Below are 27,497 nucleotides of genomic sequence, written 5' to 3'. Positions count from 1 at the left end.
TCAGAAATTAAACGAATCATTGAATTTATTTGAAGTAAAAGAAAAGAGAAAGATTAACTGCTTATAATTATGTAGGCTACATTTAATGGTAACGAAATTTTTATAAAAAAATTGCAAGAATGATTTTCTTTTAAATAAATTTTGGTGAAAATGTCTGATACATAATTAGATAAAAAATGTTAATAAGACAAGTGATTAGATGATGATTAGGAATTTGAGGGGAGAATTTTATCATAAAACAATTGTATGTTTACAAATGCCCAAAAAGGTTTTGAAAATCATTTAAAATAAGTAGAATTGATGGATTGAATAAAATTTAACAATTTTTATTAACAAATTTCATTTTAATAAAATTGATTTTTAGATTAATTTTATAGATATTTTTAATGAGGTCTTAATTTAAGGAATCCAGTTTCAGCAATAAAATTGTATTTTTTATTTTATAATTATAGGTATGGTACATAATATGCTACGAATAAAATTAATGAAAAAACTAGAAAGAATGATAAATTTACTTTTATTGTTTGAATAATAAACACGAGGAAAGTTATTAAAATAATAATAAAGATATTTTATGAATTGGTAGCCATTTTCAAGTTTATACAAACGTATTTACTGGATAAACAAATTAAGAACAAAATTTAGTTTGCTTATCAAATATAACTTGTTAAAACATTTATATAAGCCTATTCCTGTATAGTTTATCATATAAACGAAGTTATTTTACAGTAGAAGTTGTAATATCCATAGATGCGTTATAACTTTTAAAGTAATAATCATTTATAAAAAAACTTCACATACAAAACATGATACGATGATATTAAATTGAATAATATACGTTGTCCGAGAATTTTTTTCTATTTCATTGCTTTGAATGGTCATCGTTATTGATATGAAATAACGAAATAAAATTTTCCGGACATTCTTCGCATCAATAACGTGATCAATGATAGCATTTAATGTAGGCTATAAGTGATTGTGTGTATTGTATATTTTTATTTATTTATACATGTACTCGTAATATATATTTTCCTGAATTCTGATAAGAATAAAACATATCTGTATATATTTATTATTTAATTCTATTCTGTATTGTTATTGTAGATAATTTGTAATGATTTCATAAACATTCTAAAATTTTTATTTTTAGAAAAATTTTAAAATATTGTATTAGAATTCGAATTGAGTAAGAGTGTTTGAATATGTCATAAAATATCGTATACATGAATTCACATTAACATTTAACATTTACACAAAATTATGTATTGAATCCATACGATTCGATTAATACCGTGATAAGCAACTTCATTAAATTAGGTCTATTTTTAACGTGTGATTTTATAAAGTTAGGATAAATAAAAATATACAGGTATAATATTTGAATAAATCGATTTTTTTTCAAATTATTTTGCTAATTAGCAATGCACTTTTATTTATTACTAATTATTTATCGATTTATCGTTGGCATATAATGGCTACATTCTGCTATTTGTTTTTAGATTTGCTGTGGCTGTTGATTTATAAAAATTTATATTTTGGTGTTAATTGGCTCAACAATTAATTAATTAATAATGATATTAAAGAGCGTAATTGAAGTTTAAGAACAAAATCATGTTAAAGTAAAAGCTAGAATTAATCTTAAGCATTATATGAAAATTAATATTTTAATATAAAACCCGTAATAAATTATCTAATTCAATTACTTGATACATGCAAACTTTCTAATAAACAGTTGTGCTTTGTTTTTCTTTATTGATTTTACGCATATATAAATGCTAAATGAGACTCGCAAATTTCATTCGAAGAGGTCAGCATTCCGCTTGTTGCAATGCATTAATACTTTGTTTTATAAATATGAATGCTTCTGATTTCTAATCAGTAGTAATGTCTTTAAATACTAATATATTCAATCATTTTATTGTAATAAGATAATCTTGTTACAGGGGGTATTAAAAATAACTAGGATATTTATTTAAATTTTGTTACATTAGATTAATGTTACATAACATATTTACNATTTTATATTTAATTATCATGGCTTAATTTATTTTTTAGTAGATAAATGGTTTTATTATTATATTCTCTATGTAAACTGATTATAACAGATTATTTATAATTATTTAAAACAATTGTTTAAATAGTAATTCTTACATATATTGAAAGTGTTCAGTTTTGTAGGAAAACAAATGTGAATTTCATTAAATTGCATACTAATCTTTGTCAGTTAAAATTAAAATACTGCTTCAGATTTTTTTCATAAATTTTGTTTACTAATCTAATCATCTTTAATATTAGTGCAGATGCAGTTCTAAGAAAGAAAATTTTTTCAAGTGAAAATTTTAAAATATAATAAATTGAATTTTACATATATATTACTTTATCCAAAGAATTGAAATGATGAGATTAAGAATGAAGTAGAAAAGAGATAGTAAATCCGAATTCTTGTCATCAAATTTAGCATAAACATTAATATCAGTAGTAACAATCGATTAAATCTATGAAATCGATAAATCCAAAAATATTACTGTAATTTTTAAATAATTTATAATTTTCCTTTATCTTGTTTGTAGAAAACATTGAAAGAAACTCTCAATTCCAGTTTTGGAATTTTTATATGTGAAACAATTGAATGAAATGGAATATTTTACTGGTTCAAAACTTTCTGATTTTCTCAGAATTAGATATATCTGTGTTATTTTTTTTGAAAACATTCAATTTTTTTATTTTTTTTGCAACAAAACATATCAAAAAAGATGTTCTACAGTATTTTAATTTTATTTAGAAAATTTGCATTCATTTTCCTAATTTACATATACTAAACTGAACATGTATATATATTATATAATAGACCTAGATTTATTTTAATTATTTAAAAATAAATGATTATATTTTAAAAACATGCAAATATTTCAGATTTACTTTAAATTAAAATTTAAATGGTCAGTACAGTAATTATTAGTAATTTATTTTGTATTAAATTAGAGATTTTTTATTATCTGCTGGCCATAAAACTGCTATTTTTGTGTTGATTTTTTATTTGATTACATTCCTTATAGAAAAATATAGATAATTATGTTATTAGATATAATTAGTATTGATAGTTAGGATCACAATATTAATACAAGTAGTACTTAGAAAATAAAGTTTTAGATGCACATTAGTCAGGGCAGTCTTCTAAGTTTTAATAAAAGAACTATGGGCCACAGCCTTTAATAATACTTTTGCAAGAGACTAGCCCCGCATGTTTGAAATTCCAACAGTTATTTACACATATAGATTTTTTTTTCACACAATGCATGTGCAAATTTTATTTTCAAGTTTTGCAAAACAGCTATTATGTATATGAGCATTCTTTTTAAAGTATAATTTGTTATTATAAATTATTCTATTTGCATGTAGAATTTAGTTGCATTTATTATTTTAAAACATTAATGCATGTTCTAAATTTTTCTTCAAAAGTTTCCATAAAAATTAAAATTAAAATTTTGCTTTTTATGACCAGCATCCCGTGGTCATCTGCAAAAATATTTAATTATTTATATTTTTGTGTGGCTTAATTCATTTGATTTTTTAAATGATTTCTTTCACAATATTGCCATGCACTTGACTACTACATTCCTGGAATATATGCCACTTGTTCTTCACAACCATACATTTGGCTGCATCTTTGTAAGTACATAAAATTATTAGATTTAATGAAATGTAATTTTTGTTATAAAAATTTTCGTTAGTTATTTGTGGATGATTTACTGATTTTATTGGAGTATCTCTTAATTTAATTTTTTCTTATAGCATATAAAAAGAACTATGTTAATCCAGTATACTATAGATAATATTTACATGAGAAATCAATTTATTAAGTTTTGAATTATTGTATTAGATGTTCTGTCATTATTAACTCAAAGTAGAAAACAAAAGTAATATCTTGTATATTATTGAACACATTAACTACTCAATAGATAATAAATATTTAATATTTAAATTAATCAAGCACAGGCAATAACAGAGCTTGCTGTGAGCATGTTAATTCAAATCATTTGTAAGGAAAAAAAATCTGTTTACTATTGATTTTTTTTCGATCGAATATACGGTATGTTCTGCTGTCATGAAATATTTAAGTTTGAATTTGTTACAATTTTATTTTATGTGGATTACATGATCCTTAGCACCACTACTTATTTTCTCTTACTCCCAAGGATCCTCTTATTAAACACGCTTATACTAGATGAATGAGACCTAAATATATTTTATAATAGACAAAAGTGAATAAATTTAATCTTTTATTCATTAAAAAAAACTAGAAAATATTACGAAAACATATTACAATGTTAAACAGATTATGAATTTTAAATTGAAGGTACAATTAATCGAAAACTAAGCATTACTACTGTTTAGAATTAAAAGCAGTTTTTAATTATTGATGTTGTAGAAAAAGTAAATTATACCAGTCTCTGTAAAATATAAAATAAGTGTTGAAAATTGTTCAAATGTATATCGTTCAGTATTTTAATAACTAAATTTCTAATTTTTAATTAATAGAATGTAATATAATAGTAATTAGTTGCATTTCATTTAGAATCAAATGAAACTAACCATATCAAAGTATTACAGAAGTACTTGTACAAAAACTTCTTAGAGTATAAATAGTATAAAAGAGTACAATTGCATAAAACATTACATAACCATATTAATTTATAAACATTATAAAGTTACAAAAATCACAGAAAATTTAATCAATTTAAATATTTAATTTCACAATATTATTTTAAAAACAATTTTTATTATGTGAAGGTTTTTAATTAACAAATAAGATCGTGCAAGAATAGTTTATTTTGAATTTCGTAAAATCTTTGTAAAATTTGATCTATTCAAAAAATCATATTTATGTTAATTTAAATATTAAAACGTTATTTTAAACCTGTGTTTCTCAATCTTTTGAGAATGGCAAAGCACTTTTGATATTTTCTCTATTACCACTATATACATATGTGTATTGAATATATGTATGCATATCTAAATATATAAAATTGCTTGTCCTGAATGACTGACTGACTGACTCACTGATTCATCATCGCCCAGAGCAGACCGTTTAACCTAAAGAGGTGAAATTTGGTAGACAGTTAGGGTACGTCATGGAAACGCACACTAAGAAGGAATTTTTCAAAATTCCCCCGCAGGGGGAGAGGGAGAGGATTAAGGCTTAACCGGAAGAACGGCTTCTACTGCACTATTTTAGATGCAATTTTTTGTTTTTATCTGCGTTTTAGTAGGGTATGCCATGGGAATGCACGCTAAGAAGGGATTTTTCGAAATTCTCCCGCGGGCGGGAGAGGGAGAGGATTTAGTCTTCATCAGTACTTAGGTGTATTAAATTAATAACATTTCAGACATTGTTATAAATATTTTTATCTATTTCGATTTTTAAAATGCTCGAACCGTTTTAGATTCGAGTTTGTTATTGCATATTGGTTCGATTATAGAACGATTGTAAACGTTCCAGAAAATTGATCAAATTGAAAATAGTTCGTTTGATTCTCGGCAATTCTCATTATTGTCAGCGGTAGGTGTTATATAACAATTACTATGGTTATTGAAATATTGAATGTAAATGGGGTTTGCTTGCAAAACCTCCGCAGACGAAGTCGCGGGTAACAGCTAGTACAGTATATGTGTGTATGTGTAAGTTAATGAAAAGCATAAAAATAAAAAAAATAAAATATCAGAATAAATGTCTATTTAACAAGAATAATTATATATTTATAAAATATTAATAATTAAAAATAAAGAGAAAAGTAGTAACTAATAAAGATTAAAGAATAAATAAGAAGACGTGCCCATTATGGCCTACTAAGTTTGGATTATTTTGATCAATTTCAATTTTTTTCCTACGTGATAGCTTATCTTTTCTTTGGATTTCACTACCTTTATATGAAAAAAAAAACAATACGATTATAGTAAGATATGCAAAGAAAAAGTTATAATTATGATCATATATTTTGCTGTTTTGCATTATCGAATAGAGTTATTTAATTCTTAGATGAAATTTAGTTAACAATAATCTTGAAGTGATAACCAAACGATTTCCCGGTTTGGTATTTGTTTATGTGAAACGAAGTTACTACACCTAATATCACGAGTCTAAACAGCGAATAATAATAAACACAATTAATTTAATGTTTATCAAATGAGTTTAAGGAGTCTAAGATACAGTTACAAATTTATACGAATTGAATCTATCATAGAATCGATTTAAAGAAAAAAAAAAGGATTTAAATACAATTTCAAACAATGGATCATTTGTAAATCAACAAAACTGTTAGGTGATTGAGGTTAGACTTTTTCAAGCAATTCTTAAAAATACATAAAAAAAACATGGTAAATAAATAAAATAAGTAAAAACACTCAATGAAAGTAGCAATAAAGAATACTATATAATGACAAGAGGAACAGCAAAAATAGCACGCATATATTCGTTTCACTTATTCTTACCTAGTAAAATGCAATAAAACTGATATTTTGAGTAGGCCTACAATAAAATATCTAATTATACCAGTAATAGCCTATATACCTCAAGTGTGTATTGCTCTTACATTAATTGTTTAAAAATAGATTAATATTATTATAATTAGCTATTATAATTTGTTTATATAAGTTATAAAAATATCAATAAATAGCAGCAACCAAATTATTTATTTACGATGATTCTAATACAGATGGTCAGGTTGAAAAACATTGCTTTAAATTGCAACATTATTTGTATAATTCACAATTTATAATCAGAGCCGTAACTAGCCATTCCTGTGCCCTGTGCAAGAATTTGCATTTAGGCCCCTTAATTTATTTGGTTTGGGAAAATAATAAAACAAATATATTACAATAGATTTTTAATAAGATTTATTTTAATTGAACTTTTCTGGCTTTCGTTTCAGCAAATTCATTAATTACATGATTAATATTTTTAATGATAATGTATTCTATTGAAATAATAGAAATATTGGACAATCGTTCTTGCCCGATAGTTGATCATAAATAATTTTTTATTAATTTTAACTTGCTAAAACTTCTCTCGCACGAAGCAATAGAAACGGGAAGAGTTAGAAATATTTTGAAGAGCGACATTGATATTTGGGTAAGATTCAAACCAAAATCATGAAGAGCCTGTAGAATATTAAGCGGAGATGCAGTTTCTATATTTTGTATAAGAGTCGTTACTTCAAACTTAAAACTTTCAATTTCACTTGTGAATTCGTACTTTTTTAAATCTTTGCTATATTTAATAGCGAGATCTGCAGCTGATTTTTTTTAAATCAGCAACACTCATATATTGTAAAGAAGAGCCATAGAGAAAGCAAAAATCAGCCTTTTTCAGTAGCCTCGGGGGGCCCCTTCGAGGCCCTACTCGGCCGCATAGTTCGCTTACCACTTAATCCGTCGTTGAGGTATACAACACATGCGTACCACTACAAAGCAAAAAGTTATGTCAGAATTTCTGCACGCCTTTTACAACCTCGAGACTAAGATTTTATTCGAGAGTTACCACGTCTTCTATTTAGCAATTTATCACTTAAAAAAATCCCCGGGCAGATTTATTTTTCTTACAAAATGTTACCTTTACAGATTTTTAGCTCTGCACACTGTAGAAAAATCTAGAAATACAGTTTTGTATATCATAATAATATTAGTCGTTTCCAGAGAGCTCTATAAAGTAGAGAAAAAAAAATCTATAAATTTAAATTTCTCATAAAATAAACAAACAAAATTTCAAAAGTTGCTACTTTTGGCTGATTTTCTGCGGTCTCCGCTATCTCACTACGTCCCTCTAAAAGTCGCCACGGTTGGGAACACTGGTGAGCAGACATCTAGGGTCTAAAAATAAGGCAAAATGTAATCGCCAGTAAAAAGGAGGAAAAATTTAAGATTTAAAACTATAATTTCTTGTGAACAGCAGTTTGGGCCCCCCCCTTCCAAGTGGGCCCTGTGCGAATGCACCTGTTGCACCTGCCTAGTTACGGCTCTGTTAATAATAATATATATATATATATATATATGAATGTGGAACAAATTATGCATTGCCATGATAATATAAGTTATTAAATTTTGCTTTTAAATTTCTAGAAAAATTTTGCGAAATTGTTTTTATTTTCGTATATTTGATTTTTGAAATCGATTTACGATTATTTTATTTTGTAATAGTATTATATTAAAATTTGATGGAATAAAATCGAAATATACGAATTTATTTTATTTATTGAGTTAAAGTACTTAAATTATCTATCTGTAAAAAAATCCTATATAGGACATTTAATTGAATAGTTTAATGTAATCTTTTTCACATTTTTATTTCGTAAAATTCTTTTTCTTTCATGGATTAACCAAAGTACCCGTTTCTGTTCAAATTCCTTTATTGAATGCTTACGTGGTCTTCCTTTATTCTCTCTTATGAATAGGTAGTACTTGAATTGTCTTCTTTGGGAATCGCTCTTCGTGCATTCTCTCTTCATGTTCTTTCCATTTATTCTATATTTCAGTAATTTATTGAAAAAATATTTAATTCTTTCTTGCTTCTTTTTATTTTATTTTTTTTATTTTACCGAGTAATGTATTTCCTTTTATATGCCTTAGAAATTTCATCTCTGAGACCTGTGCGCTTGCATTTCTCGCTTTGTCAGTGTCACGTCTCACCTCTATATAGCAAGATATACTTAAGCAAAATTATAATTTAATTCAATAAAACAGTAGATTCTTCTCACTTTATATATTGAATTGTGTGCAGTTGAACAGAGTAAATTTGTCATATAGTACATTAGTAAATAAAATTTTTTAAATATTTACACCTGTAGAAACAAAATTATAAAATAAATTGACTATTTTCATTTTTAAATTTTTATAAACTTTTCTTTAATAAATTAAGGAAGTTAGACTAAAATTTAGATTTATAAATTATAGGAAAATATTTTATAAACAGAATTAAAGTAAATATCAGAAATTAAACGAATCATTGAATTTATTTGAAGTAAAAGAAAAGAGAAAGATTAACTGCTTATAATTATGTAGGCTACATTTAATGGTAACGAAATTTTTATAAAAAAATTGCAAGAATGATTTTCTTTTAAATAAATTTTGGTGAAAATGTCTGATACATAATTAGATAAAAAATGTTAATAAGACAAGTGATTAGATGATGATTAGGAATTTGAGGGGAGAATTTTATCATAAAACAATTGTATGTTTACAAATGCCCAAAAAGGTTTTGAAAATCATTTAAAATAAGTAGAATTGATGGATTGAATAAAATTTAACAATTTTTATTAACAAATTTCATTTTAATAAAATTGATTTTTAGATTAATTTTATAGATATTTTTAATGAGGTCTTAATTTAAGGAATCCAGTTTCAGCAATAAAATTGTATTTTTTATTTTATAATTATAGGTATGGTACATAATATGCTACGAATAAAATTAATGAAAAAACTAGAAAGAATGATAAATTTACTTTTATTGTTTGAATAATAAACACGAGGAAAGTTATTAAAATAATAATAAAGATATTTTATGAATTGGTAGCCATTTTCAAGTTTATACAAACGTATTTACTGGATAAACAAATTAAGAACAAAATTTAGTTTGCTTATCAAATATAACTTGTTAAAACATTTATATAAGCCTATTCCTGTATAGTTTATCATATAAACGAAGTTATTTTACAGTAGAAGTTGTAATATCCATAGATGCGTTATAACTTTTAAAGTAATAATCATTTATAAAAAAACTTCACATACAAAACATGGTACGATGATATTAAATTGAATAATATACGTTGTCCGAGAATTTTTTTCTATTTCATTGCTTTGAATGGTCATCGTTATTGATATGAAATAACGAAATAAAATTTTCCGGACATTCTTCGCATCAATAACGTGATCAATGATAGCATTTAATGTAGGCTATAAGTGATTGTGTGTATTGTATATTTTTATTTATTTATACATGTACTCGTAATATATATTTTCCTGAATTCTGATAAGAATAAAACATATCTGTATATATTTATTATTTAATTCTATTCTGTATTGTTATTGTAGATAATTTGTAATGATTTCATAAACATTCTAAAATTTTTATTTTTAGAAAAATTTTAAAATATTGTATTAGAATTCGAATTGAGTAAGAGTGTTTGAATATGTCATAAAATATCGTATACATGAATTCACATTAACATTTAACATTTACACAAAATTATGTATTGAATCCATACGATTCGATTAATACCGTGATAAGCAACTTCATTAAATTAGGTCTATTTTTAACGTGTGATTTTACAAAGTTAGGATAAATAAAAATATACAGGTATAATATTTGAATAAATCGATTTTTTTTCAAATTATTTTGCTAATTAGCAATGCACTTTTATTTATTACTAATTATTTATCGATTTATCGTTGGCATATAATGGCTACATTCTGCTATTTGTTTTTAGATTTGCTGTGGCTGTTGATTTATAAAAATTTATATTTTGGTGTTAATTGGCTCAACAATTAATTAATTAATAATGATATTAAAGAGCGTAATTGAAGTTTAAGAACAAAATCATGTTAAAGTAAAAGCTAGAATTAATCTTAAGCATTATATGAAAATTAATATTTTAATATAAAACCCGTAATAAATTATCTAATTCAATTACTTGATACATGCAAACTTTCTAATAAACAGTTGTGCTTTGTTTTTCTTTATTGATTTTACGCATATATAAATGCTAAATGAGACTCGCAAATTTCATTCGAAGAGGTCAGCATTCCGCTTGTTGCAATGCATTAATACTTTGTTTTATAAATATGAATGCTTCTGATTTCTAATCAGTAGTAATGTCTTTAAATACTAATATATTCAATCATTTTATTGTAATAAGATAATCTTGTTACAGGGGGTATTAAAAATAACAAGGATATTTATTTAAATTTTGTTACATTAGATTAATGTTACATAACATATTTACTATTCAAAAATCAAGACCATTGTTCAGCTTATTTAAAATATAAATAAAAAAACTATGAATCTTATACATCTTGCATATTGGTTTTAAATACTAATATAATATAAAAATAAAACTTGCAATTTTAAATATATTTATTATTTGGATAATATATTTTTTGTAGCTATTAAGTTAGAAATAAAAAAATTAAGTTAATATTCCGTAGAAAATTTTAGTAAGATACATACATTTAATATTTTTATTTTTCTTCTCAGAGATATTCAATTTAAAACTTATATGCTATAAGTAAGATTAGATTTATTTGAAATTTTGTGATAGACCTTATATAATTTTTTATTAAATATTAAAAAAATCCAAATTTCAATTATTTAGCATTTTTCACTCCTGTAAAATTAATAAATTAATCACATTTTTTAAAAAATAATCTGTTTTTCTTTCAGATTAAATGAATTGATTCTTAGTTAAATTTTAAATTAATTAAAAATTAAGTGCTCAAGTATAAAATTCCAGTAAAAAAAAATTAAAAATTAAAAAAAATATCTTTGTGGAAAGTATTAATAATTCATTTCATTAAGATATTAATTTACTGTTTTAAAATTATAGGAATAAAATATCAATATTAACAATAACTATCATTTTAATTTATAATTTGTTAGAAATTGAATTTTAATTTAACTCATGAAACAGCAACAAATTCTGTATGTCTTTTATTTATCATACTCTATATATATCTCAAGACTTGCTTTGGAGAATATTAAAATGTTTCGAATTTTAAAGTCTAAAATAAATTGACTTATGTTAATTGTTGTTTCTAAACTTAAACAACTTTTCTTACATTTATACAGTTTATAGAAATCCAATGCAAATTCTGAGAAAAATATCTTGCTTATTATAGAATTGATTTATTAATATGCTAAAAATACATTTAGATGTTTATTTCTCATATGTAAAATTTATCAAAACATTTGGAAATATAATTTTGTTGTTGTAATCAAATTCAGGAAAACAAGCTTGGAGATATATGCTTTTCTTTGCGGTACGTGCCAACAGCTGGAAAGCTAACTGTTGTTATATTAGAAGCAAAAAATTTGAAAAAGATGGACGTTGGGGGACTTTCAGGTTTGTATATCATAGAAAAGTCCTTACTCTGTTTTAACATTTAATATTCTTATATTTATGTAAACTTGCAGTTAATATTCGTCAATAGCCTATAGAATAAACTACTTGAAATTTTGTTTGAATAACTCGAACTGATAATATCAAAAATTTAAAATTTTTGTCTTAATACAATATTTTTTAATATTAAATGACAATATACGCTAGCTATGCTGTAATTTAATTTTGAAGAATAAACCACCAGCTTAAACAGCGATATAATTTCAAACTCAAACGTTTTCGGCCTAGTTTATAGGCCATCGTCAAGAGACCTTTAATAATGAATTTTAAAACATCGGACTGTTTACCATTTCGAATTTTCGTAAACGATAATTTAATTGATGGGTTGGTCGGTTGCCTTGAGAGCGCTGCCTCGCGCACTCAGCTGTGTAAGAGTGCATTTAGACTAGCGAGTAAATTCGCACCAGTTGCTGTCCGACACTACTGTCGTTAATGTGAACAGTTCGTAATTCGACTTACCGGAACATCCGGAAGTCCTAGCGCGACATTTGTACTTGCTTGTCTAAACAAACATAACTATAGTCGCACGATTTCTCGAAATATTTCCAGATTGTTTCGATATTTTTCGAGTTAAACAGTGCGAGTTCGACATTTTGAAGGTAAGAAGATACGGAATGATGCAGAAATAAAAATTTTTATATCTATTCATACACACGTTAGTGAAGGAAACCCGTTAGAGTTTTTATTATAGAATAAGTTATAGAAATATAAATAAAAAGAAAAAAAAGCATTAAAATTAATTGCAACAACATTTAATACCGATAAAGAAAAGTGATTCTAGAATAGGTGACCTTTTTTAAATCTACTTGCCATATTTTTGTGGTAGTGTTAGCCGCGAACGTCCGAATTAAGTTTTTAATTAGTTGTACATCTTCAATTTTTAGCTCATTGTAGTGGCATATTCTGGATTTTGAGAATATAGATACTGCTCGAGGCAGATTCGGAGGACCAAGGCACATGCACTCTTTCTGAAGAATGTTAATTAACTATCTTAGAATTGTTGCCTATACGACCGAACTGGTCGCAAGAAATTCTCGTCTCTCTGCATCCTAATGTAGACAAAAATGTTTTGTATTAATTTTTCAGATGCTCTACGACTTTGTAATTTAAGCTGTGCCGCTATCTTTCATAACAGCCGAGATAGCATTAGGCCCATGAGAAGGGGTTTACGAATGACGACTACATCATCGAATAACCCGTTACTGATTACTTGATTCTCGCACACTTGTATTTAGCTAATGCGGTATTTTCGCATATAAAAGGGGAGACCAGCATGCCGGTTAAACTGCGACTAAAATATAAAATTAATTAGATCTAACAAAACTAGTTGTTAATTAAACGTTAAAGAAAACATAAACAAAAACTCTCTTCCTGATTTAAAATCAGATAGAGTTTTTGTTTACAAGACAATAAAATAATTAATTAACTTTTTACGCCGGCGACTTATTGACTTGACTTATTAACATTATTATTAGTAGTAGTTAGTGTGGGCTACCCTGACCTTAAAAATAACACCTTCCTCAAATGTTACACAAAGCTGATGTTAATGGTGTAAGCTGAGATAATTTACAGCAAGTTTCTTAAATTTAATATGTTTATTTTTGCGTTTTTGATTTAATTAACAATACAATAACATTAAAAAAGCACTTTTGTAATTCCACGAATATTTTACGTCGTCCGAAAGAAGACAAAATGGAGAAATTAAACATATACTGTAATTGTAGTTTTTGATAAAATGCTGACAGTTTCATAGTTTTAGAATAAAAACTCGTTCATTTTTTTTAAAATAAGTCTTCTAGAGAGGGATGTATAACCTCACTTAAACCGGCATGCCGGTTTTTACCATACGGAAATATGTGATTTTATGGTCTCTCCGGATAGACCGACATGCCGGACAATCCGCAAAAATACAGTAGGTAGAAGTAATAGTCTACATATGATGTAATATTTTTATCTACAGCCTGTATACGTTTACAATTTCCAGCATTTTATTTTTATTCAAAAAATTAAAACTGTTTAATGATAACAATTTTAATATGTATAAGTGTAGTTTATTAATTTTTATATTTTAAATGTAAATGCAATTTATTCATTATTATTTTATTACAACACTAGATTAATACCATAATTTATACGTATTATTAGAATTTTAATTTGACCATCATTGAAGAATAAAGCTCAAATTAGAAGTTTTTTTTATTCTCTTAAAAAATATTGTATGTAAAAGTTTATTCACTTAATTAATGAAAGATAGGAAATTTGATTTAGAATTTGTTTTTAGATCCATATGTTAAAATTGCTCTGATGATGAACGGAAAAAGGGTTAAGAAAAAGAAAACAAGTATCAAGAAATGCACACTAAATCCTTACTATAATGAATCGTTCACATTTGAAGTACCATTCGAGCAAATACAGGTATTTAGTTATTTTTTACTTTAGAAAAATAATTCTGTTGAATAATCCGATACTCCGTCTATGTATTATATATTATTCTGTATTATATTGCGTAAAATTTATTTCTCGTGTAGAAAGTACATCTCGTAGTTACAGTGGTTGACTACGACCGAATTGGTACATCTGAACCTATCGGAAAAGTTGTTTTGGGTTGCAATGCTGCGGGAACAGAATTACGCCATTGGATGGACATGCTGGCATCACCCAGACGGCCGATTGCTCAGTGGCATTCTCTCAAAGATCCCACTGACGGTAACGATAATTAAAACTAGTTAAAACAAAAAGTACATAGAATGATCTATTGAAATCATTATTGTAAAAAAGGAAAACTAAAAGTGTTATATAAAAAAAGAATTGTACGTCTACACAAGTGGTGTCAACAAATCCAAAAATTATTTAAATATGTGTATTACGTGTGAATGTGCATGTGTGCATGTTTATTGTTGTTATTGACACTAAGGCCCAGCAAGTCCACTTTTATAGTGTTCTATATATATACATATCAAGCTTTGTTGTAGATTGAATGAATGGTGCTGTCTTAGTAATTATAATAATTGTTTATTTATGAAAGAAAACAAAAACATATTAACTGAAGTGTGTTCACATAACTTTGTAATAATTCTATTTTGCACTGGATATGAGTATTATTATTATTAATTATTATAATTATTGAAATCACTAAATTCCTATTATTAGATTGTAGTAGTTTTTCGACAAGGATCATAAACAGTATTTTTTTTAATTTTTAAATATAGCCCAGTGAGTTCTGGTATCTGTCCAGACAGGGCCGGCCTTATGTCCCGTTGGGTTCTAGACAAGAAAACAATGAAGGTCTTTTATAATGAAATGTTAAAAAGAGTATTATTATATTATATATATATATATAGATATATATAATCAAACTGAAATTTTTAACTTTACTACGCAAAATGGGTATTTTGTAACTCAGATGAAGCCTCCGGAAATGTAAAAAATCTCTGGCCTGGGTGGCTATTTTACTTGTCTTGCCTAAAAGGCCGGCACTGTGTCCAGGAATCAGTTTAGGAAAGAAAAATAATTAATACAATTTTACAAACAGGTATCTTTCTACGAAGTATTTGTATGTCAGAATTATTAATTCCTTTTTATTATACAGATTTTTAAGAACAAAAGATGATAAATTCCTTTATAAAAAGAAAACTTAACAATAACTTGCCATCTATTTTACAATTTATACACGTTTCTAAAAAAAAGTAAATAATTTTTATTAATTCTTTGTATAAGTTGACTCTTTCACCATTCAGCTATCTCTCAGGAGGACTCAAATTTAAGCCTGGAGCAGCTACTCAGAAATTTTTTGGATGGTTTTGTCCAGATAGTCATTTTCTAACTATCTAGCCACTTGTAATGAGTCTTCACAGGTTCAGCCAGGCCCATTATGGAGCTGTTTGAACCATGATAGACATGATAGCTGTATTTTCACATGATCAAAAGCATGTCAATGCACATTTCTTAAAAACTTTTAATTATTTTAAGATTATTTTCTAATACTTTAAAGGTATTATTACTCTAAACAATGCAGTTTTAAAACTAAAAAATTAATTTTTTGTGTGGATACATAATTGTTTACTTTAATTAGAATTCAAATTGCAAAGATTATCTAATTTTTAAAATGAATATTCATAAAAAACGTGTTTTAAACAATGAATTATTATTGTTTATTTTTAGGCCCAGTGTGTCAATATAACATTGACGATTGTCTCAGTAATCCTTGTCAAAATGGTGCAACTTGCCAAGATTTAATTGCCAACTATACGTGCCACTGTATACGAGGTTTCACAGGACGTAACTGCGAAACTAACATTGACGACTGTGCGGATGACTTTTGCCAAAACAATGCTACATGTATTGATGGAATTGAAGAATTTATGTAGGTTGATTATAATATAAATGTTACTTTCCTGTAAAAATTTCTACAGAATCATTCTTATAAAAGATTTTTATTGTAGTTGCCAGTGTTTACCTGGATTCAGAGGAAGATTATGTGAAGATGATGTAAATGAATGCCAGTCAGAACCTTGCATGAATGGTGCTACATGTTTTGACCAAATTGCCCATTTTACTTGTCTTTGTGCTCCTTCGTTTACGGGAGATCTCTGTGAAACTGGTAAGTTTAAATACTTCTTTTCGTTTAATGAAGCAATAAAAAATATTTTATTGTGGCAAAAAGTTTAAATATATTTTTGCTACAATGGGCACAAATAACATTGGTGGCTAGTTGCATGAATATGTATTATAGTTATATTTGAAAAATGACTGAAATTAAGCTTGGAAACTTATGTTACATACCTTCCTGTTTTCACTATTGGGATACATTGTTAAAAATCAGTTAATTTTCCCCAATTTCAAATGTTTCTTTTTTTTCAATATCTGTTTATTCTGACATATTTTTATTACAAAGTATTTTTAAAAATATTTTAGATGTATTGTAACTAAAATATTTTAAAATCTTGTGAATTTAAATGAATTTTTAACACTTATAATATGAAGAAATGCACTCATTTTTAAAATATATTGTTAATTTAAAAATTTATTGAATTATTGGAAAATAATAATTTACTCCTTGTACCATAGAGTTGCTAACTGCAAAATTTTATTTTTTCTCAATATACTGTATATCGTGAATTTATATAATGCTTTTCAGAATTGTCCCAGGATTTTTTTCTTGTGTTTCCATCATCTGGAACATTAGATTTTCTTCAACTAGAAGGTTTTCAACATCCTTTGGATCATGTTACAGTGTGCCTTTGGATGACCACAGTTGACAAGCATAACTATGGAACTCCCCTCTCTTATGCTAATGAAACAGTTGATAATCTTTTCACTCTTACCGATTACAATGGGTATATTTTCTGAAGATATTATTAGTATTATTTATATAATGTTAGACTGTAATAGTTTTAGAATGTTTAAATGTATATTTTAGATTTGTATTTTATATAAATATGCAAGAAGTGGTGACAGATGTGACTGCTAATGACGGTAAATGGCATCACATATGTGTAACTTGGTCTTCACCAACTGGAGCATGGAGTATTTATAAAGATGGTGAACAGGCAGATAAAGGGATAGGATTAGCAGTAGGAACCTTTATACCAAGTAGGTCAAATTAAACACAATATTAATTTTTATAAACTTAGTAATTACAAAATTGTAGAAATTTATTTTATAAAAAGTATTTTTAACTTAGTTATATTTTCAAAACTCCTATTTGTTTTGAGAAATACAGTAAAATTGTTATGTTGTTTCATGTATTGCACATAAACTATTATTGTATAGTGTAGATTGGCATATCTAGAAACCCAAAATATTAGTTAATTTCAATTGACTTTTGCTGAGTTTATAAGATTCAATTTGCCTCTTGAATCATGCATTTGAGGTAGTAAACTTGAACCATAGAACTGCTTATGTGAACAAAGAAGAAGAGAGAACAAAAGAATATGTAACTTTATTTGACAGAAAGCCAGTTGAGAAAGGGAAGAATATAAAGATGATTTAATACATAAAAAATATAAATTCGACTATTAACAAAGCTAAAAACTTTGTATTTGTCCTTCTTTTCGCCGTTCTCACCATCAGCAATACTTTNGTGACTACATTGACAGCTGGCTGAACTCACTGAAATTAAAAAGAAATATATATATATATATATATATACAGATTTTCGCTGTCTCCATTGACCGTGATTTTATTCTTCCACCGTGCCATGCTTTGTACAGTTTAAAGAATTCGCGTTATCAAATTTAATGTAGTCGCTTGTATCAATACTTTATATTATGAGCAAGTTATACATATCTATACTGTAAATACTATATGATAGTGTGACTATAATAATGTATTGGAGTGCGGGTCCAATTACATTTCGAATTCTTTCTGGATAGTCACACTATTGATATAGTATATAGAAGATTAATTTTCCATAATGTAAAGATACTTTTAGTGAAGAAGGAATTGTTTTTAATGTTATATATAAAAAATTTAATTAAATTTTTTAATGTAGATAGTGCTTTTTGGGGGGAATTTAGGGATATATCAAGCAAACCATGCTTAAGTAAACAGCTTCACATATGATCTCAATAAAAGTCCCAGATATTAACTTCCGAAATAGTTCAACTTCAGGTTCCTCAAATATATTTTAGGAGGTAATTATTTTCTAAATAAATAAAAAGAAAATTGGCAAAGTCGATAAATTTGTCGAGGAAAGCGAACGGAAGTTATAATGGGCTTGTTCATAATTAATCCAATAATGTCGTGATTCGTGATTTGTACGTTTATGTGTAGTGATTACGAGATGTGAAAACTGTAAAAATTAATGTTTAAAATTCTGTATACATATATAATAAAGACCAGAATTTAGTCGAGCACAATAGTGTTATATAAATCTGTATCCCAAGGCACAAAATTAAATTTATCATCATCTTTGCCTCGTAGAGTAATATTGATGATAATTTTATTAGAATAATCTTCCACTGATGTGATCATGAAGTCCAGTGGATTATGTAGGAAGTATTTGTAATAGTTCAAAGAGAATGACAAGAAATTGTATAGGAGATAATAGATGTAAATGAAACATTTAACTCAATTTGATGGTTATGATTGACAACTGTGTTGTAAATCAATTTGGCAATTAAATGTTATTTTGCTGGGGAATGTTTATTATGTTGTATTCATTTTTATCGTGCATACATTATTTAATAGCAATATAAACAGTTTATTTATTTTATTATAATTTGTTTTCTTACAGTTTTTCGTAGTCAAGTTTAATTCTGAAAAGGTAAGTTTTTAGGTTAAAATATAAGATATTAAAGTTTCAATTAGCTTTATTGTTATACATACCTTTTGACGAATACTTCTAGCAGAGATATCAAATAACATCTTAAAAACATTAAATTTGAAGTTTAATGGAATTAAAAATAAATCGATTCTAGTAAATAATATTGCTGAAACTGGGGATATTTTTAAACAACGATTAAAATAAAGCGAAAATTATGCGGTTGTTACTTAAATTTGCATGCCAATGACTATTTTGATAGCGAGTTTGCGTGTGTGAGAGTATTTTAGAATATTTCTATAGAGTAGCATGTAACAGTTGATTTTTTTTATTTGTTTTGTTCGAATTTACGTTTAATATTCGAACGTATTGAAAAGCTGTTTTGTTTCTGTTCAAATATTCAATAAATATCCAATTATAATGCAAGAAAAGAAATGGCAGATATTTTCGCTGTTGTATTCTAAAATCACATATTTAATTAATTGAACGAATGAATCGAATTCTATTTATTATGACAAAGTTTAAAATATAAATAATTTAGAACGTATTTAAAGTCCAAATCACAAATAAAACACGCTGCTTATAATCACGCTACTAAAATCATTTCTGGGTTTTCCATTTTCCTGTATTTGTAAACTTACAATATTTATCTGATATTTAGAGGTTTCGCGTTCTGCACTTTGAACAATTTCTGGATTCAAGTAAATCTGCCACAGGTTCAATGCTTTCAAAAAACATTTTATGATCTACGGAAAGTTACGTGATAATTTTTCTAATCGGAATTCTACCAGTTACTGTATGTTTAATTGCAAAGCGCCTGTAAAGCTGGCTTCTCTATCGAGTTGGTCTGTACTGCGGCAGAGTTTCCTACGATAAGAAGTATTCTTAACCAAGTTAATTTGATTTCGTATTGACAAATATTTATCATTTTGTATGATAAAACCCAAAATAAGAAAAAACTGTCTAAACCAAAGCTATTGTGCCCGTTAAACTTATTAAATGTATCAAACAAAATAGAAAACGTTTATCCAATTATGAAATTCCTTCATAGGTGAGACATGATAGTCGCTATCGTTATTCATCGAGAGTCTTTAGTAATCTTTCAAGACGAATTTTTCTAAGAATATATGGAATTCCTTTTTCATACTATATTTTAACAGAAAAAAACTACTACTTTTGATGAGTTATTATTTCAGCTTAAAAACACAAGCTCGTGTGTTCGGTTATTTGGTAAAAAGTAGTAATTTTAATGAACTAATTTTTTAATTTTCTTTTTCTTTAACTATATTCCGTATTGAATAGTTGTTTCCGACTGATTTTTAGTACTTATTAAAGTGAAAAAAAAAACATTTATATTTCTACAATTATTCTATAAAATGAATGGATAAAAACTTAAATGCAAGGAAAACACAAAAACATTATAAGATTTTTCTAAGTTTCTTAATATTCGCCATTTTAAGAACATTTTCCAAGTTACAACTGATTTCATTAAAAATGTTATTCGTACTCTACAGAATTTGCGAAATAAAAAGAAACTCAGCATAAAATCTTGCAAATAATAAGCCAATGAGATCTCTGATTACTTCTCTCAATTTTTAGAGAACGTCCCACGTAATACATTCGTAATTATTTCAAAGTTTTCATAATTATTGAAGCCATATATTAAATTAAAGCATGTCCACCATATAATTTGATATAGGCCTTTGTCTTTGGTCTCCACTTTTTATAATAATGTGAGGGCACAGCATTGGGAACTAGCAACCAGTGCTGTATCCCCAGGTTCCTCAGGGGGCGGATCTGACCGCTTTGTGGATGACTAGTTAAAAAATTGGTGTTACAATAATAATAATAATTATAGCAAGGATAATAACAATAAGGAGAAATTCTAATGATCAACAATAACAACAAAAACCTTCGTGAACAACAGGTTAAATACTAGTAATTAATCAAGATATTAATAAAGGTTATATACTATAACATAATAAAAAATTAGATAATTAATTAACAACGATTCTATTGATGTAATGCAAGAATGCGGAACACTAGTAAAGATCAATTTTACCCAATCTCCAGGCTTCAACTTATACACATTCAGTATATTGACGTTACAACTGCCGCTTACCTCATTTACAAATACTCGTGATTATGTTTCTCGTATTTCCTGTTGACAATAAACTCTAAATTCATGACATTGTTTAAAATTTATTTATCAATGAATAAGATTCAATGGCACTTTTTTCTGTCTCGAGACTGGCTCTTCCGGATTTTGACGGTCATTTGTTTAATTAACCACGTTAATCAAGTGATACCTGTACATGAATGGGTATAAAATAGAATGCTCAACAATGATAAAAATAGTAAAAAAAATCCAGCAACGAGTTGCTTAACTTTCCTGGCAACATTTAAAATTGCGTGTGGCGCCATCTGTTATTGTATTTCATTTAAAAAACTTATATTTTTAAATATAAAATGGCAAAAAGCTTAATTTTGAGGGAAGGATGGTTTCATTAAAAAAAATTGTAAATGTTAATAACGAGTAAAATCGTCATTAAGTCCGACCATATTCAAGATATGACACACGAACCTGTTTATCTCCCCATCCCTTAAATAGCATTAATTCCCTAATACAGAAACTCCCTGCAAAATTTCAGAAATTTTTGACAAAAAGCACAGGAGTTATTAAGCTTCAAACAGGATGAACAAAATCGTGCCACCCACACACTAACAACTATCCATACATACAGAAAAATCCGAACTTTTTCGCATTTCTCGACGTTTATAGGTCCCGAGTTCAAAAATGTAAAAATCTTGGGCGGGGATCATTCTTTGACCGATCGCCATACTTTCTCTTATATAAAACAGAGCCGGGAAAGTAATAATACAAATAAAAATAGTGTGACAAATGGAAAGTTCTCACTTGTCATATATTAACCCCTTATTGTCATTTAAAGTTCTTTGCTGACCTGAATTAATATTTTTTCTTTATAATAGTTATAGCCGAAAATCTTCTTCTTACAAATGTAAAATTGTATATAATCAATAAAATTTTCATGAGATAGTAAAATGACGAATGTTTATATATAAGATTCTCGTTCTTATATATTTATTATCTGTTGTATAATTTGCATTGTTATATAAATTTAAATAATATCTAATTGACGAGTAAACATAAATTATATTATTTACGCTGCAAGAAAATATCCCCAAATTTCTATTAATGTGTAATAATTTATGACTAACCTTCATCACTTGTTCAACTTCAGAATTTAAATTCCGATATTCGTTGTCAATTTTCTTTAATGTTTTTTCTCTCAACTAAAATTTAAAAATAAACAAAATAAAGTCCTATTAATAAACAATGTTTAAAGTAGACAAGGGTGTAATAAAAATCAATAAAAGTATGGGCATAGAGTCAAAAAGAATTAAAGAAAGTAAAATTCAATTAACGAATATCTCTAAATTAGGCCACATTTTTTAAATCCTTCCTTCCTCCTCGTCACATTTTATTCAGATTATTTCACTACAGAAAACTTTGAAATTAATTTTACGCGTTTAGCCCGTGATGCGAATTATATTCCTTACGGAAGGTCTATAGTTCGCGAAGCCATCGATAGAGCGGCCGACTTCTAAAATAGTTCCACGCAAAACCATTTAACTAAACAACAAAATTTAATGACATAACGAACGGGAATTACAAAATAGAGTTACAAATGAGATTAACATCTCCATCCAGACTACAATTAGAAAGTTCTAAACTATTATCGAATCTGATTAATCACACCTCTACTGAAGAGAGAGAGTTTACAAAATATTGCATAATACTGTACTTCTTAACAGAAATTCGATGATTTTGGTCTTCACTTCCTTCTTTTGTCCATGGTAAAGATGAGGAGGAGGGAGAATTGTACGGTCAGGCTAGTCGAACAACGGACGAGAGCCACGAAACTGGGCTGTTTGCCCTTTTTATTTTTCCAATCTTCCCCAATCAGGAGTCAATTTGTTGGTCCCGTGACAGGATTCGCGAAATGAGTCTCCTGATCAATAGAATAGATAAAAATCTTTCCTCGGGAAACTGATAAATGAAAGGAAGTTTGACTTCCCTCTTCTCTCCGATTTCGAAAGTAAATGAAAAATTTTGTAGATTCGTTAAATAATTAAAACAAAATTTTAAATAACTTCAAAAACTCTGATTTAGCTTTCCAGCTTCTCACACAGATGTCAGAACTTACACTTATCTAGAGCATTCGTAAGAGCTTCGTCACGATCATGGCAGTCTGATAAGGCATCAAATTCGCTGAAATGTTTTCTGAGATAATCTGATGTGAGAAAAAATATACTTTCACTGCAATTTTCAATTCCTGTTGTCTAGTAGCGACAACAGAAGAGTTGAAGAATTTACCGATTATCCTTGAAGCCCCACGAGATGTCTAGTGTCATAAGATCGTTTGGCGGTCATGGAGGATGCTTCCGATCCACGGCAAATTTAGAAGCAGTTCGTCCAAACACCTACCGACACAACGTAAAAAGAGCATGAACACGGTCGCTATTTTTGCCTTTTCTTGTGAAGGACAAAGCCACTTTCGGAACACAAGTATCCGCATCAAAAAATATAACGGTCTAAAAATTCAATGATTTTTAGACATTTCGATGATGCTTCGTTAGAGTCAGACAACAGCACTACCAGACAATAGAAAAGTTGAAGTGCAATAAATTATCTTCGCAAAACATCTCGCAAACTTGGCGCAGTATAAGATCACAATGGAGCTTATACGAATGTTCTAGACAAGTAGAGTACAAGACGTGTTGTGACATGTATATTTCGGTATTTTCTTGTTCTTATAAAGGACTTACAAGAACAAGAAAATGGATAACACGATTTCCCGGACACCCTGTATAATAATTAAAAATTAATCATGTAAATGATTAAACTTCCCCAGTCAGTCTGATGATCACGCGATTTATCCTACAACTAATTACGAGATCCCATATGAACCTCATAATTTATCATGGATTAAAATATCATTCTACATTCTTTATCCCTGCCGGTTGATTACGTTGAAAATCAGGTTCGCCCATTCTTAAGGTTGATTCACACTGTCAAACAAGGAACAACACAACAAGTTATTTTATTAAATTTAAATTGCCATATTTCCGCTAACCGTAGTCGGCACGGAAAAGACGCGACCGACCAACAGTCGGAGAAGCAATGTTGTCGTGTCTGTGAGTGTCTTTGATGTGCGGGTGCAAACGATTTTGCAATCCGGAATCATCACGTTCGCGTTGCATAGATACATTATATTTTAGTATTTTGGAAAAATGGACTGAAAAATTAATAGAATTTGTACGTGACTTCCACGTATCTCATCCAATATATAGCGATAACAATCGGGAAGAAAATCATTAGTTTAGAATAAAGTCTGATATATACCCCCTATTTTGCGTTCTTCAACATTTTATGTACCCAAATACAGTATGCTTTCTTTTGATTTAGGATTCGTCTTCATCGGTGGCTATTATAGCCAAGCCATTGGTAGGAAAATTCTGAACGAAATAAAAAGAAATGTACAGTACCTCGTACTTCGAAGGACTCTAACTTCAAACTCTAAATGTGAGGCCTGCCGATTACGGGTGAGGTGCTTTCGACAGCCGAGCGGTAAATTCTGTCGTGTGGACGCGGAATGACTCACCGAGACAGGTTTACCATATAAAACCGTTTAATAATATACATAAATTGTTCTTACAACAATTCAAGAAGTCAGGCGAACGCCTATCCAACGATGGGTTACTAAAACAGTTCCCAAACAACACGGAAAAGTTCGACAGTTCGGTCGGTCCTTGGGTGTTTCGCACGTCGGACGCAGAGAACGATGTCCCCGGAGCACGCACCAGCACTTGTTGCGATGTCCTCGGTTAACGAGTTGTACCTCGGCGATTCTGGACAGAACGGGTTGTCGAAACCAGCTCCTAGGGTGTCGAAAGAGCCTTCGTTGTGTCTCTGTCGTGAGCACCAAATCCCAGCAGGGTAGCGCTACGCACCAAAACCCAAGACTCCGTAAAGTTTCCGAAAACGCGGTTTTATCGATTTTTCCCCCGCGGTCGCCTCTCCATTGGTCTCTCCTCGTCACATGGTGACAATTCGAAACTCCAGGAAGGGCGCGGGAGAGTTCAACGTCGCGTCGGAACACGACTCCTCTCCAACCTCGTTTTCCTCGACTTTACTCTATCTATTGTTTAAAATCTTTTAACAAGACAAAAGGTTCATTGTTTAAATTCGATCTTTAAGTTCGCTCTTTCGCACTACGAAACTTGACTCATTTAAAAAGTCGTTAATGGCCTGCTTTCGGACCCCGTTTGGGTCCTCACATAAACGTTCTAGAGTTCGAACGCGAAATTCGATCCGAAGTTCGAACAATGCTTCTACGTTTGAACTACTCGCGCAGTGAAATTAACCACGACGAATTGCTCCTTTTCTTTCCTTTTCCTTTCCTGGGTACAGAGGAGTGTATTGCTATTCGCTTGTACTCCGAAGGGAAGAAGACAGGTGATAGATCGCAAGGCGACGAAAGAGCTGGCCTTATAGAAGACGGCCGGAAAGTACTGTACACGGAGGGAGATAGAATGCCTTCCGTGAGGACTTTTATGGGAAGCTGGCCCCTATTTAGGCGTTATCTGCAAGGAGAAAACCCGGAAAACTCCAAGCTGCCAGCCTGTCCGATCGAGGAGCGAACCCACAACCGAACTTCCCAGTCGACTAATTGCTCAAATTTCCCGGCAACATTTAAAATTTTAGTAGCGCCATCTGTTATCATATTTTATTTTAAAACTTTTTATATTTTTAACTATTACAAAACAGAAAAAAAGCTTAATTTTGAGGGTAGGGATGAGTTTTATAAAAAAAATTTGTAAATGTTAATAACTAGTAAAATCGTCGTTAAGTCCGACCCTACTCGAGATACACACGATTCCCATTGTCTTCCCACCTCTCGACCTTAAATCACAAAATTTAATAGCATCAACCCCTCTAATAAACAAACCTCCCTGCAATATTTCAGAAATTTTCGACAAAAAGCACAGGAGTTATTAAGCTTCAAACAGAGTGCATAAAATCGTGCCCCATACACATACATACTAACATCCATACATACAGAAATTATCCATATATACAGATTTTTTTGCATTTCTCGAAGTTTCAAGGTTTCCTAAGTCCAAAAACGTAAAAATCTGAGGGATCATCTTTGGCCGGATCGCCATACTTTCCATCTGTATAACAGCCGAAAAAGTAAAAATGCTCTCACTGCGAAAATTCCATGTGTTGTATGCCCAAGTCGACTCGCGTTCTCGCTGTGAAACTATCTCGCGTCTCGCTCCTATATTTTCAGTGCGGTTTTTTTGCTTTATTGCTAGCATATTTAGTTATATATATGTTACCGCTAACGCTCGAAACTCGTTAATCTGCAGATTAACTAGCGTGATCCGTTAAAGTTGTGAAAATTGTTCCATTTCTCAAATTACCTAGATAATGTGCAGAGTATCTAGGTATTCCGCACATTACCTACTACACACTCGGTAAAGTGAAAATAAGATCTTTGCCACAAATGAATGTACCACAAATAGGTGTGCTTGTCGCAGAAACCAACTGCTATGAAAATCAAAGTGTCACCAATCTTTAAACTGCACTAATAAGTAAGCACAATTGGATAATGTTACCTACGGTGAGTAAAATGGCGGCTCGTCTCTGATTCCAGCAAACAGAAGAAAGGAAACAGTGGGATCGCACGTTCTAACCTAACCTAACCTATTCTAATAATTTGGTTGGTAATAATTATGGTAATTTATTAAAACAGGTTAGGTTAGGACAGAACGTGCGTCCTCACTGTTTCCTTTCTTCTGTTTGCTGGAATCAGAGACGAGCCGCCATTATACTCACCATAGGTAACATTAACTGCACAATTACATCATGCGATCACCAGAAAAAGTATGATAACTTTATTATTTTTCGTCTCCGGTCCAAAAGTAGGGTATCGCTGAAGTCGTCTCGGTCCCCTCAGTTCAGATAGATACTCAAA

General features: G+C 28.8%; 2 protein-coding genes across 2 annotated transcripts in view; both read left to right on the top strand.

Moving 5' to 3' along the window:
* LOC111623904 (synaptotagmin 1-like) overlaps positions 1 to 15,835 on the top strand; it is a 46,729-nt gene extending 30,894 nt beyond the window's left edge. Inside the window, exons 8-10 of the mRNA XM_023366636.1 lie at positions 11,993 to 12,110; positions 14,449 to 14,582; positions 14,696 to 15,835. Of these exons, the coding sequence (XP_023222404.1) occupies positions 11,993 to 12,110; positions 14,449 to 14,582; positions 14,696 to 14,887 (444 nt within the window). The 3' untranslated portion in view covers positions 14,888 to 15,835. The remainder of the gene's footprint in view (positions 1 to 11,992; positions 12,111 to 14,448; positions 14,583 to 14,695) is intronic.
* A 455-nt stretch (positions 15,836 to 16,290) lies between these two features.
* On the top strand, positions 16,291 to 18,236 carry LOC111623903 (sushi, von Willebrand factor type A, EGF and pentraxin domain-containing protein 1-like). Its single transcript, XM_023366635.1, has 4 exons — positions 16,291 to 16,530; positions 16,610 to 16,767; positions 17,305 to 17,503; positions 17,587 to 18,236. Exons 1-4 carry the CDS (start codon positions 16,304 to 16,306, stop codon positions 17,771 to 17,773), a joined length of 771 nt encoding a protein of 256 aa, XP_023222403.1. The 5' UTR covers positions 16,291 to 16,303; the 3' UTR covers positions 17,774 to 18,236.
* Positions 18,237 to 27,497: the final 9,261 nt, after the last annotated feature.

This window comes from Centruroides sculpturatus, unplaced genomic scaffold (genome assembly GCF_000671375.1).
Source record: "Centruroides sculpturatus isolate CEXI.00-Female unplaced genomic scaffold, Cexi_2.0 scaffold250, whole genome shotgun sequence".
Classification (NCBI taxonomy): domain Eukaryota; kingdom Metazoa; phylum Arthropoda; class Arachnida; order Scorpiones; family Buthidae; genus Centruroides; species Centruroides sculpturatus.
Note: the sequence above shows the minus strand (reverse complement) of the source record. Positions and strands in the feature narration are given on the sequence as shown.